We start from the raw sequence: 16,347 nt of genomic DNA, 5'->3' as shown, positions 1-16,347 counted from the left end.
TGTCTCCAAACAGGTTTAAAGGGCCTTTCAAATTCTAGTTTTGTGACTTTTTTCAAATCCAGTAAATGACACTGAACATGCATTTATGTTCCTCACCCAATCCCAATGCTCAGTGTAATTTTCAGGGATGAAGAGTAATTTTTGCAAAGCTGGTAAAAATGAGACATTTTAGCTAAATTGCCTTTGACTTATGATATCAGATTGCCAGTTGTTGCCAAATTAGAAGTCACTTTATTATTTCTACTTTTGTTAGTATGATTCTTAAAGTTTAGAAAAACAGCAACCCTTGTGCTTTTTTACCACTTTGCCACAGTTCATCCGATTTTCTGTCTCACCGAGCACATCTTCCTAACACAACCCAACAAATTACTGGCACAGAAACCATGTCTGAACATTCTCATTGTGAATTTTTGGCATGCTTCCTTTCAGAATTTCAACAAAAACTTTTCTCTGTTCTGAAGCCATCACCGTAAAGTTCTCTCCATGCAAAGAATCAAATCTATGATCTCTAGAAAAATAGCCAAGGTTTATTTATTTTTGCTCTCCATTCAAATCTCTTTTCCAAATAGCTCTGATTCCACTAAGAATTCTCCTACACTCAACACCCACAGTATGGACGTATGATATTACAGCAAATATAGATTAACCATGCTAGTTACTAATTTTTGCACACATTTTCTAGCAGACTTACATCTGGGAATAAGTAATTAAATCCTCAGCTTTTCTGTTCAAGATGTTGGTCTTGCAGAACCTTCAGAAATCTTGTTGATTTAAGACATAGTAGGGGCCAAGAAATCTATTCAAATGGTTTCAAATCCTCAAGCAGACAGTCTAGTTTGAATGTCTTTTTTAATAAAAAATAAATTGGATGTAGTTCAGCCAGAAGTTAGGGGCAAATTGCAGGAATAATTCTATGGTAATATTCCATGGCTTATTTTATGGCTGGTTTTGGTTTTCAATCCTCTAATACAATTAAGGGCTCAGAGCATGAGAAGTGTATTGGAGTCTGATAACTATCATTCCATTTGGTATGATTTCTCTAGGTGAAATCAGAAAAGCTTGAAAGTTTCTAATTGCAGACCCATTGCTGGTAGTTCTCGCAAAGCCTTGATCAGACATGTTTGATAATTAGATATGAAATTGTCATAAATATTAGACATTAAAAAGTTGAACATCCATTTGTATTCTTTCCAAATGTAAAGCTTGAAGGACTGCCTGACAGACAGATGAGCTGTCCCATGCCCAGCATTACAGTTATAACCTTCCTCCAAGCTAGGCTGAGAGCTTTACACATTCTTTTATGGCTTAAGTTCAGCAAAATGAAATAAAGTCAGACCCAATTAGATTTTTTAATAGTACTACTTCCTTTGACAGCTTTGCGGTATATACTACTCATATTTCTGTGGCTTCAAGCCATGGAAATCTTACACCAGACAAATATGAATGGTGAAGAGTGAATCAATGTGGAGATCATGAATCTGTGCTCTGAATAGAAGCAAAAACTGTGTTAAAATACATATTCAATGATTAGCCGTTAGCTTTAGTGATTACAAATGAAAAACCATTCTAAAGAACTATGGACTAAATCATACCCAGAAACTTTCAAATCCAAACAGAAAAACAACCTTCATGAGTCTCCTGCAACTTTGATTCATGCAGGGAGTGTTACTTTTATAAGGCAGCAAATGTCACATTTCTATGTAATTTCCCCTGAAAACAGTCGTTCAGTTTTTCAAGACACAAAGAATGGTTACTATGGCAATCCCTTCATGCCGTGCTGCCCCGTGGGTCTGGGTTCAGAGCAGAGTTTCACAGGAAATTCGAGTGCCTGGCCAGCTGTAACTCATTGAGAGAGGCAGAACCACAACTGCTAGAATTACAGCAGGGTTTTTCAAGCTGTCTTTCATTTCTAAGTGAGGGAACAGCTGTGTGTTTTCACAGGGCATTTTGAACTTCTCAAACCACGTTTTGCTCTCACACAAATATGGGCAAGTGAAACTGAAGCTGAACAAAGATCTCATGAGCCACAATTTCTCTTCTGATCTGGGAGATAGTGTTTCTCGCCTAAGGGCCTGCTTTGTCAGCTGTGCTATCCTAAACTGCTGCAAATTCTTCCCCAGGCTCTATGAGGCAAGGTACCCCCTTGGACTATACATGACAAGTGAATTTTGGGGCAATTTCTTTAGCCACTCTGGTACAGTACAGACTCTAGGAACTAGGGATTGGGCTGCCTCCCAGCAACATATTGGGAACAAAGCCCTTGCTCCCTTTCTGTATAGATATTTGTTTCATAATTTATTTATTTATCCAGACTTCTTAGTCTCCATCAGAAAATCCAAGGGCTTTGTAATGATTTTGGCAGAAAGTCCAACAGGCAAAATAAGCAAGCAGCTGCAGCACATGTTCAGATCCCTAGTCTCCCCTCTTTAACCAAAGCAATTGCTCAGCAGCACCCAGAGCGCTCCATTCCATCAGCGTGCACCCCAGCACGGCCCAGGCAGGGATGCAGTACATTCAGATGAAGTACTAGGCATGGGCTCAATAACTGTTATGAGAAACTCCTTATCAAGCTGCCTAGAAGCAAGTGTATAGGCTGACACAGAAGTAAAAAGGGGAGGTACTAGCTCTCTAAGGGATAAATCAAGCTGTAGGACTGCCCTGCAGTGAAGTGGCAGCTGAAAACCATCTGCTGCACACTGGAGTGGGGCTGGGACAGCAGGGCTAGCCAAGGCTGAAGGAAGGGATCGGCTTGGGTAGCTCTTCCAAGGGAGGAATTATGGTCACCAGTGTTACATTTTGGCTCTTCTGACTCTTCAGCCTGGAAATATGTCACTGATGCTCTGGAGGCCACAACTGTTCACCTCTCTTTGGAGGAGCAAAGCAAAGCGACCTGTGTCACAGAGAAGCTCATTGCCAGAACTGGAGCAACAGCTCAAGGACTGAGCTGACTGGAAAATGGAATTTCTGCTGCATGGAAAGAAATAAAGATCTCAAACAAATGGGAGGAAAGAAACTTTGAACGTGTTCCATTTGGGCATACTCAAAGCAGCGACATTTTTCTAGCTGAGTGCCTTGTCAAGCTTATTCCTTCTTGCAAAGTGAGACTGGCAGGAGCCTTCCCAGACAGGTAGTGGGACTCCATCTGTTCAGTCTTCCCGGCAGAAAACTGATTTTTTTGTTAGGGCAAAATTTCAGTTTTCTTTTGGAGAACTTTATTTCTGTGAAAAGGCACATTTTTTCATCAGGAAAATCATTATAAAGGAAAACCCCCAGCCTAACCTATCCTTACATAATTAGTTAAGCATAACACATAGTCTCAATCCAGAGATGATGGAGTCTTCAAAGATGAACTTTCAGTTTCATATGAGGGGAAAATCCATCCTATGAATACTGATAGTTCTCACTTTATTGTACTGTAAATAATTCTATTATCAGATGTCATTAATTTGTTATATAATTATGAGTAATTATATCAATAATTGTCTCAAATTGAGTCTTGAAACAAATTGTTTGCAGTCCAAAAGCCTTTTCACGGGGACCAGCAGCAACAGCACTGGGCTGTATTTACAGAACTCAGGAAAGGAGGTTGTACCTGGATCAGACCAGCGTAGCTGTGAGTGTCCCACCCATTGCTAGAGCTTCTAGGACATCCTCAAAGAACTATTCTGACACACAGAAGTATCCCTTTCCTCTTAGAAGTGGGAAACCTGATACAGGATTGTTGTGATGGATCTAAACATTAGAGGCAGCGATTAGAGGTATCTGAGCAGCTCTTCCTGAATGAATCAGTTTTTGGACAGGAAATTTTCACAGCATCTCAACAAATATGTTACCAGAAAAGAAAAATGAAGCAAAAACCAGACAATAACATCAGCAAAAACATCATCCAAGTAACAGAATGCACTCCAAAGTGAGATCACCATTAATTGTTAAAGCAAGAATTAACACAAATAAAAATAATCCATTTCCAAGCAACACATTTCCTTCTAGAACTAGAGTAAAAGCTTAAGAACCTGCAGGTCTGTCAGCCAGACAAAAAAAACCCCAAACTAAAGCTCTAGGATGAGGCACATTGCTCTAGCTTAGCACCACGGCAACATAGTTTTCATAGAAACAAAGGCAGCTTAAGACTTTGAGCGACTTACTGTGTGGAGCCTTGTTATTTCTGCACAAATCAGAGAACAAAGTAAGGTTATGTTTGTGCTTGCATGATGAGAAGTATTTGCAATTGCCAAAGAAGCCCTCCTTAAGAACTCATTCTAATTAGGATTATTTATATGTTTATGCCCTAGATGACCTTTGATAAAATTCCTTGCTCTGACCACTGTAGGCAACTTTCATGTCTCCACACAATAACACACTTTTACTAATTAATTTTATTCCATAGTACAATGGAGTTTGACATCGTGTATCACTAGACATATAGACACACTGGTTAATCTCACTGGGATTTATCTAACATATGGAAATGTATAAATGTCTCATTTTTTAATAGTAAGAGTTGTATCTGAGTCTATGTTTTGTCTTGTAACCTGAGCCTGAAATACTCAGAGCTCTTTGAAAGTTTCAAGCAAATTTAAATTCCACATTGGATGGCAGTGATACTTTTTTAAAAGAATTTTTCATCTCTTACATTACCACTTACTACCTTCTCAAAGAAAATAAGAATTTATAACTACGGGCAAATCTTCTCATTCCTGTCTTTCTAGGAAAGATTTATTTCTGCAAATGATATAAAAATATTAATTTTCTTTAGCAAGGCTCTGGATTTATTATAAGAATGTAAGAAATGCAGGGTATGTTTTTGAATGAAATTTTAAAATTGTTTTAGATACAGGAGTTGGAAACAAATGCTGTTTAAGAAAGCAATGCCTAGGAGACATCCACCTAGTCAGTCAACCCCAAGACATGCACTCAAAACCTTATTTGTTCAGTATGATATTTTAGATCCTCAAGCCTGTACTAGGAGAGCACCTCCACCTAATCACCATGCTGTCTGGATGGAAAAAGTCTCAGCCACCTGCAATGGGGAGTTCTGGAGCCTCACCCGTGCACACTGGATGGAGCAGGCTGAGCTGAAAGCAAGGCAGTCCAGTGCAGGAGTCCGTGTGAAAAGCCTGCCTTTCTGCTAACCACTGTGGGTGCTTTGACCTCAAATCACAGCTCCGTTGCCCAGAGCAAACCCAGGCTGCCCCCGTGTCCTGTTTCTGACCCAGTGCCTCTCCCTGAGGTACAGGCAGAGGTTTGCTGTCAAGGCCAGCATCCAAATGTGTCCCTGAAGTGTCTCTCCTGCCCTTGCTGACCATGGGGCTGCTTGGGGATCCATGCCCTTGTGGCAGTGGGATCACACGTGCCCAGTCACAAGGCTGTGGCTATTTTGGTAGAGGTCCCGCTTTCCTCAACGCCTCAGAAACTGAGACAGTTCCTCTCAGTGAGAATCCACTCATGGTGGAGGGATCAGGACTGCTTTTGAGCTTAGGACAATAATATTTCCAAAGTTATTCTTCAGCTGAAAGCTGCTACTGTGGGAAAACCTCCTTACTAAGAGACAGGGCTGTGCTTAGGGACACAGCAATCGGCGGGGTGGGGGGGGGGTGGGGTGGGGGGGTGGGATGGAGAAGGTGCACCTGCTCTGAAAAGCCCAGGGGCTTCTGAGCAGTTTGCAGTGCTGCTGACTTGCGTGCAGGGCTGAGTGCTGTTCCTCTCACGTGCTTTGACAGCCCAGATGAACTGAACTGCCAGTGCAAGCAACATCATACTATCAGAGTCCAGACAGGGCAGGATCCTCTCTGGGAATCCCCCATTTGAGAAAATTTGCATCATGAATAACTATGGCAACTAAGGAGAGCTGCAGCTTGGTCTCAGCAAATGAAGATGAGAGAAAAGGGAAATATTCCTGCCTCTTAGGCTTTCAGGAAAGCAAAACTGCCTGTTTATAGGAACAATGGGGAGGGGAGAGACAAGACCTTCCTCAAAGTCCAGTGTGGTTTCCTCTGAGTTTTCGGGGGACTTCCCTTTAATGAGGGGAAGCCTTGACCAATTCAGATGGGGTTTCTCCAGCTGCCATGTAATTTCGTATTGTGATGCCTGTGCTGAGTGGGATAAGCCACTTCATTGCACAGTCTCACAGATGCTGGTCAGGCTTTCCAGCAAAATTTGGAATACAGAAGAACAGAGGAGAGAAGATTCCAGCTGCAACTAGATGAGTCTCAAATGCCCTTTCCCCAACAAGGGGCATGCACACTACCATCATATGGTGGTATTTCACAGTCACTTCATTGTACAGTGCTTTTTCCTGAAGGTACAGGCAAAGTCACATTGCTCTGAGCTGGCAGGGTGTGGAAAACACTGAGTCCATGAAGGTCTGACTCATTTTGTGAGTCCAAGAGCAGAATTTGTGCTGGCTTCACTCGTGTTTCTTGTCATCTGAGGTTTCTGTAGGCACCATGCAATCCTTTCATCACTGACTAATTTAGCTGTCTTGAGGGGTGAGGGGGTTTGTGTGCATTTGTACGTCTGCTTCTAAGTAACCTTTCAAACAGAAAAGCCAAAGTGTACTTTGGTTCTGGTAATGCAGGCAATTGGGAAAACAAAAATCTGAGTCCTGAGCCAGTCTTGTCTAGGGCGGGCAGCTTGTTGGCCTAACACTCTACTTCTGAGTATCCAGATCTCTCAATGGAAATCAGTGCAAGGGCTAAGATTTCCTTGTATATCAATGGTGAGGCCTGCCACAGAAACCCAAGGAGAATTGTCGCTTTTATCCTTACAGTCTCACACTGAAGGACTTTTTGTGGAGGCCCATAAACCCCTGAAGGAATTCAGGGATGGGCTGGCATGCTGCCAGCTTGCATGGTAATAAGTTAATGGATACCACTGCAGTCTGGCCGGCAGGCTGTAATTTGATGTCTGTGTGCAGAACCTGGATGGGTATATTTAATATATCATCTGCTTCCCCAGGGTGATGTACTACCAGTGACATTTTATAAATCAATGCATGGCCATAAGCAAAGCCATTCTCTGTGCTTGGAGAATTCCTGCAGCACTTAAAAAGGCACACTCATAAATAAATGTAATAATGTTAATCTCCTAATATGGTTTAAGCATATTTACTAATTACAAGTACAGAAGGGAGTAAAACTAGAAACAGGGTAAGCTTTCTTTTGTTCCCTATAATAAGCTAATAAAAAAAGAGGATGACCAGCTGAGTGCAAGCGACAATTATCTAATGCAGTATTCCCAGATGGAGTAAAAGGATATTATGGCACATCCCTGGAATGCTACTGTGGTTTAAAAAAGAAAAAAAAAAGGACATATCCTGTTACCACCAGAAGGAAATGAAACAGTTTTCAGAAGCAGATGCCACATTAATTACTGTACTCATTTGATAATATTCCACGTATAAGGGTGCAATAGTATTTTAACCCCTGTGAGCCTAATTGCTGAAAGAGTCTGGACTGCTTAAGTGCACTGGCAGTAAGCAAGCAAGGAAGTGCTTTATTCCAAAGAGGAACTCTGTTCTGCCCTGCAGCAGAAGGACGGCTACTGTTGTTATCAGGCCATAAGTTGTTCTTTTGCATTAAGCCAATGAAAATTCCATCCTTGCTGCTAGACTAACATGCTGCGCAAACCAAAGGGGTGAGACTCAAACAGAGAGAACTGAAACTTGTCTTGCTTTGTGACACAATTTTACTATCTGCTTATCAGGCTGGTGGCATCTTGCAAAAGGCTAGGCAAGGTCTTCCCTGTACCTATTAAAAGCAGATGCTAAACAGACTGGACTTCAAGGGATGATTGTACTTTCTGAGCAGAAGAACATAGAGGGAGATTGTCACTGAAGGACTGAAAGATTAGTGTTTTTCAAATTGTACTTTTCTGGGATAAGAAAGGAGTACATTTCAGTCCTACTGCAAGACTTAGATCTTCAGGACAATAACATGACATTCTCCTTACTTATAAAATAGCTTTGCTTCTGTGGACGTTATGTTCTGTCATGCTCAATAAGAAGGTAATTCATCATTAAAGATGGGGAGTTAAATATATGCTTGTTCAGCTAATAACCTGGTGAATGTAGAGGAAGGAATGACATTTCTATGTCATTGTCTGCAATATCTCACTGGCTACAGCCTGATGACTCCTCTAGAAAAACTAATGTTAGGTTATTAAGCCAAGCCACAGCATGCAGTATAATTTAAAGACCATCCAATCTAATTACAGTTAATGCAGCACCACTAGGAAACAGTCTGCTATTTGGTATGCCTTGTACCATATTATTGCCACTTCTATACATGTCTTTATCAGAAGCAATTAATCTCATATCCAAAATGTCACACATCATGTGAGCATTACTATCAATGAGCCAACATCCTCTGACAGGCCATGGAACACTGCACGCTGCTCATTTCTTGAGAAAGTGCTCATATGAGATTCGTGCTAGAGACTGACATTATAAAAAACTGCAGTTTTGCCTCCCTCACACAGTGCCCCTTCTCAATTTCTGGGACCTACACACAGAGGCAGAAAATTTCCACCAAGTCAGAAGAACGGGGCTTTTTCCTTCCTACCTGACACAGATATAAAGTTGTGCATGCTGAAGTGGTGGAGCTGCAGGCCCTGCCCAGGCCAGACCAAGTCAGAGTCACTCAAGGTTCCCGGCAGAGGGGGAATGCTGCTCACCATGAGTAACACCAGCCAGCTGCTGCAAACGGCAGTCTGGCTCACAAGAAGCATCCCATGATCAAAGGAGAAAAGGAAATAGGTAATGCAATACATAGCTGACTTCTCATCGTACGGCTGTGACTGCATTTCAGTCTGGGACAGCCACACTCTGTACTTGCACTTACTTGTACTCTTTGGATATCTGACTATCTTTTTCCTTGTCTGGTATTTGAAACAGTTATTTGCTCTAAGTGATGATAATATCTTTGGTAGCTGACAACCACTAGGAATACCTCTGTGTAGAAACTTTTGGTTTTGTCATTATTCTACATATTTAATTTCTGACTCATATGTAGACTAAGCCAGGGAGCAAATAGCAAATTGATATATTCTGTGTATATCAGACTGGATTAATCATAAGGCAAAGTGCTCTTGTATACTACATGTGGGTTTGGGTCAGAAGTGTAAGCCCTAATTAAAACGAAGGCAAAGAACAGGCCTTTTCCTGTATGGAGACTGGGACAAAACCCATAGTGTCCAGTGGGACAGGTCCAGCAGTACTCAGGAACGTAGTTTGCCCAGTCTAGCTGTCCCCACCCCACCTAGCATCGTGGTTTTCTCCTTCAGAATTCAGAAAGATTTCAAAAAAATCAGAGCCCTAGTTTGAGAAATTTGCGATGTCATGAAAATATGTCCACATGGATTGAATCTGTTTCTCCCACTGACTTTTAAAAGCAGCTCTGCTACTCTCTTTTTTTTGTTTGTTTGTTTTTGTTTTTTTGCAACTGCCACTTCTTGATTGTACTCTGCTCAGACAGGTCAACTCTTTGCCCTAACACCTCTGCAACATTTAATCTTGTCCTTCTCCATCACCTATTACTTTACTCCCTCTACCACCACAACTGTGATCATCACCTAATCTAACCTAACAGCTAACTCTTCTCCTTTCCATCCCCAGCCTCCCAGCAAGCAGCAGCAAATGTTGTCACTAAGCCTGCTAGCTGCTAGCTGCCACGGAGCACCAGGCTGTTACTGTCAGGGCTGCCACGGAGTTAAGAAGACAAGTAGGGTGTGGCTGCCTGCTGCAAGGGGCTGAGGTGGGAGAGCTGCTGCCACCAAACCCAAAAGGAGATAGGAAAAGGAGCACCTAAAAGCTCTTGGGGAAAAAGAGCACCTGATCATCACCAGCAGCCACTCCAGTTTGTGAGTGCAGCTACATACAAACTGTCTGAGCAGCAGCTTCCCATTTCCTCCAAGAAAATGGTGAAGGGCTCTGGCACGTGGTACACACACCACCCACTTGGACTACAGTGAACAGGATTATACCTCTATTTTCCCAGTGTTTATACTCAGCCAGGGCATCAGAGCTTTCCTCTTTTAGGCCTCTTTGCAATAAAAGAACCTCAAAACTAGCATGTGGCAGAAAAGTAATTTATCTTAGCTGAACAGCTATGAGTCGGGGTTTTTTTTATTAACCTTTTTTCCAGTTTGCAGTGGCGTTAGACTCCACATGAATTTCAGACAAAAAAGTCCCAAATATCTGCAGTCTACTTAGAAAGTGAACTGCACACTTGTTCCAGATGATTCCCCCTTTCCCCTACACCACAGAGCACTCACAGCCTTGCCAACATGCTCCCCTTTCGCAAGACGCAGGGTGGGAGCAAACACTATTCAGTTCCCTGGCTGGTTCAACCTTGTTCCCTTTTTTACACTATGGCACATATCTGTGCACCATGCAACAACCAAATGAGAACATCTTTTCCAAGTGATATTTCTTAATGGCATTTGGAGAAAGATTTGCAAGTAATGTCACTGGAATTGCAAATTAAAGCCTCCTTAACACACACCCCATGACTCTGTTTTTCCCTTGCATTTACCTCTTTATATGTCTTTCAGTCTGTATTTTCTTTGATTGGAAGCACTGAAAAATTGTTAAAACAAAAAGTGCAAGTACTTTTCTACTCCCTGTCTCCTCACTCTCTCTGATATATTTCTGTTCTTTTAAATGCTTTGGATCAGGTCCTTGCCTCTGGCACTATTCCTCCAGCCTTGACTTATGTCTAGAATAGCGTCTTCTGGCAAGTCTCTTGCTCCTCACTGGCTGGCTACTGTGTGCACGGCTCCTGCTTTTCATGGATCAAGGGCTTAGGCATTTTGAGACTAGTACTGGCCTCTCCACTTGGCTCCAATGTTTCCTTTTCAGCCTCCTCACAAAAATGAACCAGGGTTTAATAGTTACTTCTCAATACAGTGCTCCCTTGTTTATTTTCTTCACGTCTATTTTTTTTTTCCATTCTTGACCACAAAAAGAAGAAAGCTGGAAGAACACCACTTTTGCCAGTTTATTACCAATTTTGAGCTGTGAAAGCTGGCATTGTAAGGAGGTAGAGGGAGCGAGGGAGGACATCTAGAGGGAACAGATTAGCCCATCACCAGGCCTGTTGCTGGACCTTCTGCAAGACCCCAGTGTAAGTAGTTATCCCCAGATATGTGGGCACTATTCCTTAGCCCTCTCCTTGGCTGTAAGTAGCCTTCCCTAACACTTCTCTAAATTTCAAATCCTCTTATGCAAAATGTAAGTAGAGCACATGGGCTACGTGCTGGCATCCTGTACAAGGGTGAGATCTGAAGGATGGATTAGTTCATCAAAACAGTGAAATTGTAGGCAGGAGATTATAATCCTCAATACAGCAGCAGTGATCATGGCTACACTCTACTTCCCGCAGTATGAAGTACAAAACTGGGAGGAAATATCTTTTCAGTTGGCCTAGAAATAAAATTTTTGAGGAAATTAAAATAAAGGGTACTTGGCTTTAGATTGACTGGATGGTTTTATTAGGCTAAAATTTCTCATTTTGTTTGTGAGTAAATTCAGTTCATTTCAGATCCTTTAAAGAAGCAGACTAATTATGAAAAGGAAAATATAAAAAGGAGTTACAACAACCCTCCCTTTAAAAATGTAGATGTAACACATTTTAAAGTTTTTGAACATTCCCCATTCCTCCGATAAAAACTAGATTAAAATAATTGGGCTAATTGCCATTTGCAATCAATTTACTAATCTCAAGATTTCTTCTTCTTTACATGAACCTGAATCATGACATCTCACTTCACCCATAAAAGCCAGTGCATCTAATCTAAGGTGGTAGCTAGACTCTCTGTGGCAAATCTAGGCACCTGGAAAGTGATTCATCCTCCCCATTGCAGACACCTGTTTTAAGGTAGGATGAAGCACTCTCTGGCAAGGCTTCACTCCCTACTGATTCCAGAGGAAACAGGGACAAACTGTTTGGACTTAACCCTTGAGTTTTAGTGGCTAAATTTAGATAAATTTTCCCTTGGTCTTCTACATCCTTATTGTTTTTCTTTACTGCCTAAGACCTGATTTTTCTTGTTTCTAGAATCTGGGTACATACCTTCAAGAAGTCCCGGTCACAGTCTAATCCATCTTCTAAATTAAAGGCTGTGAAGCTGTAGTTGAGTGTGTTCCCCTTTGTAGTTTGGATAGTCCAGCTGCAGTGCTCATTTAATGGGTAATTATTTGGATAATTTAAACTTTCCAATATGCCATGGCTACGATTAACAGTCAGTACTTCTTGGCAAACTGAAAAAAAGGTGATAATAAATTATACTTGTGCAGTGCTTATTAACCCAGTATCTCAAAAAATTACTAATTGAAGTTACTGATAGCATTACAAGGTGAGAAATATTTTTATTCACAGATTAGAGAAGACTGTGACCCATTGAAGAACATATTGTATATGTTGCAAACAAAATCCAGACTTTCCAAACTTGAATCCTTCAGTTCTGTTATGTCCTTCTTTTCTGACACCTGCAGACTCATCAGTATATGTAGTACATATATTTTCTGGCAGTTTCTTTAACTCTAAATACATGGTTATTCCTGAAACATGTTTTCTTCTACTTATTTTTTTAAAACTAATAACAGAAATTTGCCCTGTCATTTGAAACAATTTGGGGAGGATGCTCGACAAAGATTGACTAATGGATTAAAGTGGTTTATTTCAGCAAACTAGAAAAAAATCATAATCTCTGGTACACTACTTGTATTGGATTTTCTAGCTCCAGGAACTGGAAGTGATCATGAAATTCTTTAAAAAGGAGCCATGATTTTCCTTGTGAGTCATCCAATAACAACCTAGCATAAGAACTGGACACTCACCTGAAATAATGAGAGCTTTTCTTGAAGTGCAGAGAAAATGAAAAAAAACCTAAACTAGATAAAGAGTGAAATTACAGTTATGACATTAGGTCAGCAAGTCTCATTTTCCTGTATCTACCTTTCACTAAAGACAGAAAATATCAATGTGGGCAATCCCTTGTCTGGAGACAGTATACAGACCAGTGTAATGGTTTTATTAGGCTAAAATTTCTCATTTTGTTTGTGAGTAAATTCAGTTCATTTCAGTTCATTGGGCAGGAGGTGGGGAGCAGGACAGGCTGTTTGCTTTATAGAGCAAATCTGCAGTGTTTGAACAGCAGAAATAGCTGAGATTCACTTGCAAAACTCTTCTATTGTCTGTCACTAGGGATAATACACCTACCTCCTGCAAATTTTTTTGATTCTTTCCAAATGATTTACAGAGCAGTAAGGTCTGTGTTTTTAGGACTTCAAAATACTCAGGATACAGCTGAAGGTCAGGGTCAGGTGGAGTGGAGCTTGTCTGCAAAGCTACACTGAAGCACACAACTCTTTGAAAGAACAGGATGAAGAGCACAAAATGGATTTTGAAGAACGCAACATAGGTAAAAGCTGCTACCCCCTGCCATCAGGATTTTATTAGAAACATATCAGACACAAAGGTTCCTTTGAATGTTAACTTCATACCATGTTTTCCTCTGCAATGTTTTCCAATTCATCATTACTTTTCTTTCAGGTACACGTAAACGCAGCTGGCATCTATGCATCCTTATTTTATACCGCTACTTCCTACATAATTTTAGCTTTTGGACAAGCCATTGAAAGCTGTCTCTGATGCATCTTCAGGAATTAAATATGAATGTAAAATGTAAATCACATTATCTGATCACTCGGGTTCTACATCTGAGTGCTTTGAAAGTGCTCTTTCTGGTTAATTAATGAAAGGGGAGCCCTTTTCTAATATATTGTCTTGACTTTGCAGTCTGAAATGTACATGGTAGATGAATCTGTGATATCTTTAAGGAGTATCTTTAAGGAATTTAAAGCGCTCCCTCACTCTTCTAATTATTGTATGCGTCATGTGTGGATGAATAGCTTTGTTTTTTCATAAACCATTTGCTAGGACAACTTAATGTCTATATGTGCAGGTAATAGAAGTAGAACCACCTCACCAGCTTTCTTCTAGGGAGGAGATAATCTCCATCACGGGTAGATGGGCAGATAACTTTTAGTTCTCTGTGTTCTGTGACTGTGCACGCTAGAGAATCTGGGTCAATAATATGCTCTATACATTGTCCTCTGCTCATGAGTAGGTAAGATCATGGGCTGCAAGAAGCAGTTTCAGGAACAAGCTGAACTGTAGAAACATGTTCTCATCTTCTTTTACTTACTTACCCTGTTTGTATTTGGCTAAAAAACCTTCACCTCGCAGACTGTTCCCTGTCCTTAGTTTTACGTACACGCTGTCTCCAGTGGAATGGATGAGTTGTGGTATCTGATTCCCACAGAATTTACCTAGCTGTTTAGCATTACTGCTGTTGCCATCATATACCTTAAAAAAACAAACAAACAAAAATTTAATAAAGCTGATGGCATTACAAACCCAAGTAATTTCCCCATGACATATGTCTGCTTAGGGAATTATTACTGGGTATACAAAAGGTTAAGTTCTCTTTCTGCTCAGAGGAAGCCTGACAGGCATTTCAGAAACAAGCAAATCAGTGGAAAAACAGGAAACCAGTAACTGAATACTGGTGGGTTTTGAGTGGCTTACTTACCAAGAGGGGAAAACTATACTCCATTTCAACTCTATTAAAATTCAAATAATGTATGCAACAATTCAAATATGAAATCTGGGATTAACAATAAGGTTATTGACACTGTTGTGCCTTTTCCCTTGTAATTTATTAAGAGAGCATACAGAACACAGCAAATTTAAAAGATATAGACAGATTCTTGTTTCAGTGGCATAGACATAAATGCTTTTCCTACCAGTAGCTACACAGACACTGCTACCTTACCTCTCACTGCTCTGTGATATGAAAGTAGTATGTCAGCATGGAGATTTCCTGTTCTAGGTCTGTTCTCTTACAAACCTTTGAAGATCAAGGCCATGTGTTTTTCCCTGCCTGTGTACTCATCACACTCAGCTGCCTCCTACAGTGCAAAGTGTCACAGGGTACATACCGCAAGGTAATCAAAGTCGCACTTTGGTTGATACCCTACATGGAACTGTTCAAACTGTATTTCGAATGGGGTTCCTCGGTTTCCTCTGAGCAACCAGTAGCACTCTGAATTGTGGTAATATGGCATAGGGTAGTTGGGAGACATGAAGATACCAGAAGTTGTCATCAAAGTCCCACCACAACCTGAAAATGGCAAAGAAACCAACCCAAAATTTAACAGCTAGAAGAGTAGAGAATTAGACATGATGTGTGAGATTCACACTGCTGACCACCTTCACATGCCCTGATCTTCAGTGATGCCCCAAAAATCTGCATTTAGCCAACAGTATTGTAAGCAGAAGAGAGCCTATGGCACCTAGAAATATTAACTATTTAATTTGAATAGTGCTCCTGATAGACAGTTAATCTTCAAATAGAAACCTCTTCACTAAATTCTTGGTTACACCGAAGTTGATGCTACATTATATCTAGGGAATAGCATATCCTTCCCCATGGAGAAAAAGAAAGCCCAAGGATCAAGGAAGTTGTATCCTTGATTTTAACAACATGAATATATGTTGCTATATAATTAGCAGACAGATTTTAGAAGATGGGAAGCAGAAAAGATGTGGGGGAAAAGGTGAGAAATTAAATACAAATGAAAGATCAAAAATGAGATGTGTAAAATGGTTTCATACTTGATGTGGTCATTTTACCTGCTGATGTACCATCCCACTCTGCTGAAAATCCATTTCCTGTGCCATACACATCACTTACAAACTTTATCCACAGCTTGTTACCATGAGAGATTATAACAGGAGGCAGGTCTGTACCACAGTATTTTCCAAGAGGAGGAGAAGTTTCATAGCCTCCATTTCTAGAATGATAGAGAAGAAAAACTTTGGGTCAAAGAGGGAAACCATGAGAAATGTCAACAAATGAAAAATCTTGGGATTCTTTCAGGCCTGGGAAAGATGAATCCTGGCTCTTAACCTTTAGCAATACAGCTACCAAATACTGGAGGAGTACTGCTACTTGCAGTAAGAAGTCCTACCACAAGCACCTGCTTGCTGGATATGTCTACTCTCTCATCTCAGCAGCCTGTCCAGAGTCTGTCAGTACAATAACAGACTCAAGAAGTGTCTCAAGTAGACTTGATGCTACAGAGGCAGGATATTCTCTGTATTCTACAAGGTGACAATCATTGGTGTAACCAAAGGTCATCTTCTAATTTGAATAAATAACAGTTTGCTTGCTTCTCATTGTTTAGCCTGGCACCAAACCAGATGAGCTGACCTATGAAAAAAACATGTTTATTTGCCACCACACAAATAGGAACCCATTCCTCAGACCTGATCCATGTTT

General features: G+C 40.8%; 1 protein-coding gene across 1 annotated transcript in view; it reads right to left on the bottom strand.

Annotated features, from left to right (window-relative positions):
* The window catches only part of CUBN (cubilin), a 147,479-nt gene that overhangs the window by 92,282 nt on the left and 38,850 nt on the right, over nt 1-16,347 (bottom strand). The window contains exons 24-27 of the mRNA XM_074834731.1: nt 15,699-15,859; nt 15,005-15,186; nt 14,213-14,369; nt 12,072-12,259 (exon numbers count right to left, since the gene is read on the bottom strand). Coding sequence (XP_074690832.1) covers nt 12,072-12,259; nt 14,213-14,369; nt 15,005-15,186; nt 15,699-15,859 — 688 coding nt within the window. The remainder of the gene's footprint in view (nt 1-12,071; nt 12,260-14,212; nt 14,370-15,004; nt 15,187-15,698; nt 15,860-16,347) is intronic.

This window comes from Strix aluco, chromosome 1 (assembly GCF_031877795.1).
Source record: "Strix aluco isolate bStrAlu1 chromosome 1, bStrAlu1.hap1, whole genome shotgun sequence".
Taxonomy (NCBI): Eukaryota; Metazoa; Chordata; class Aves; order Strigiformes; family Strigidae; genus Strix; species Strix aluco.
The sequence above is the reverse complement of the archived record's forward strand: the minus strand, read 5'-3'. Positions and strand labels throughout refer to the sequence as shown.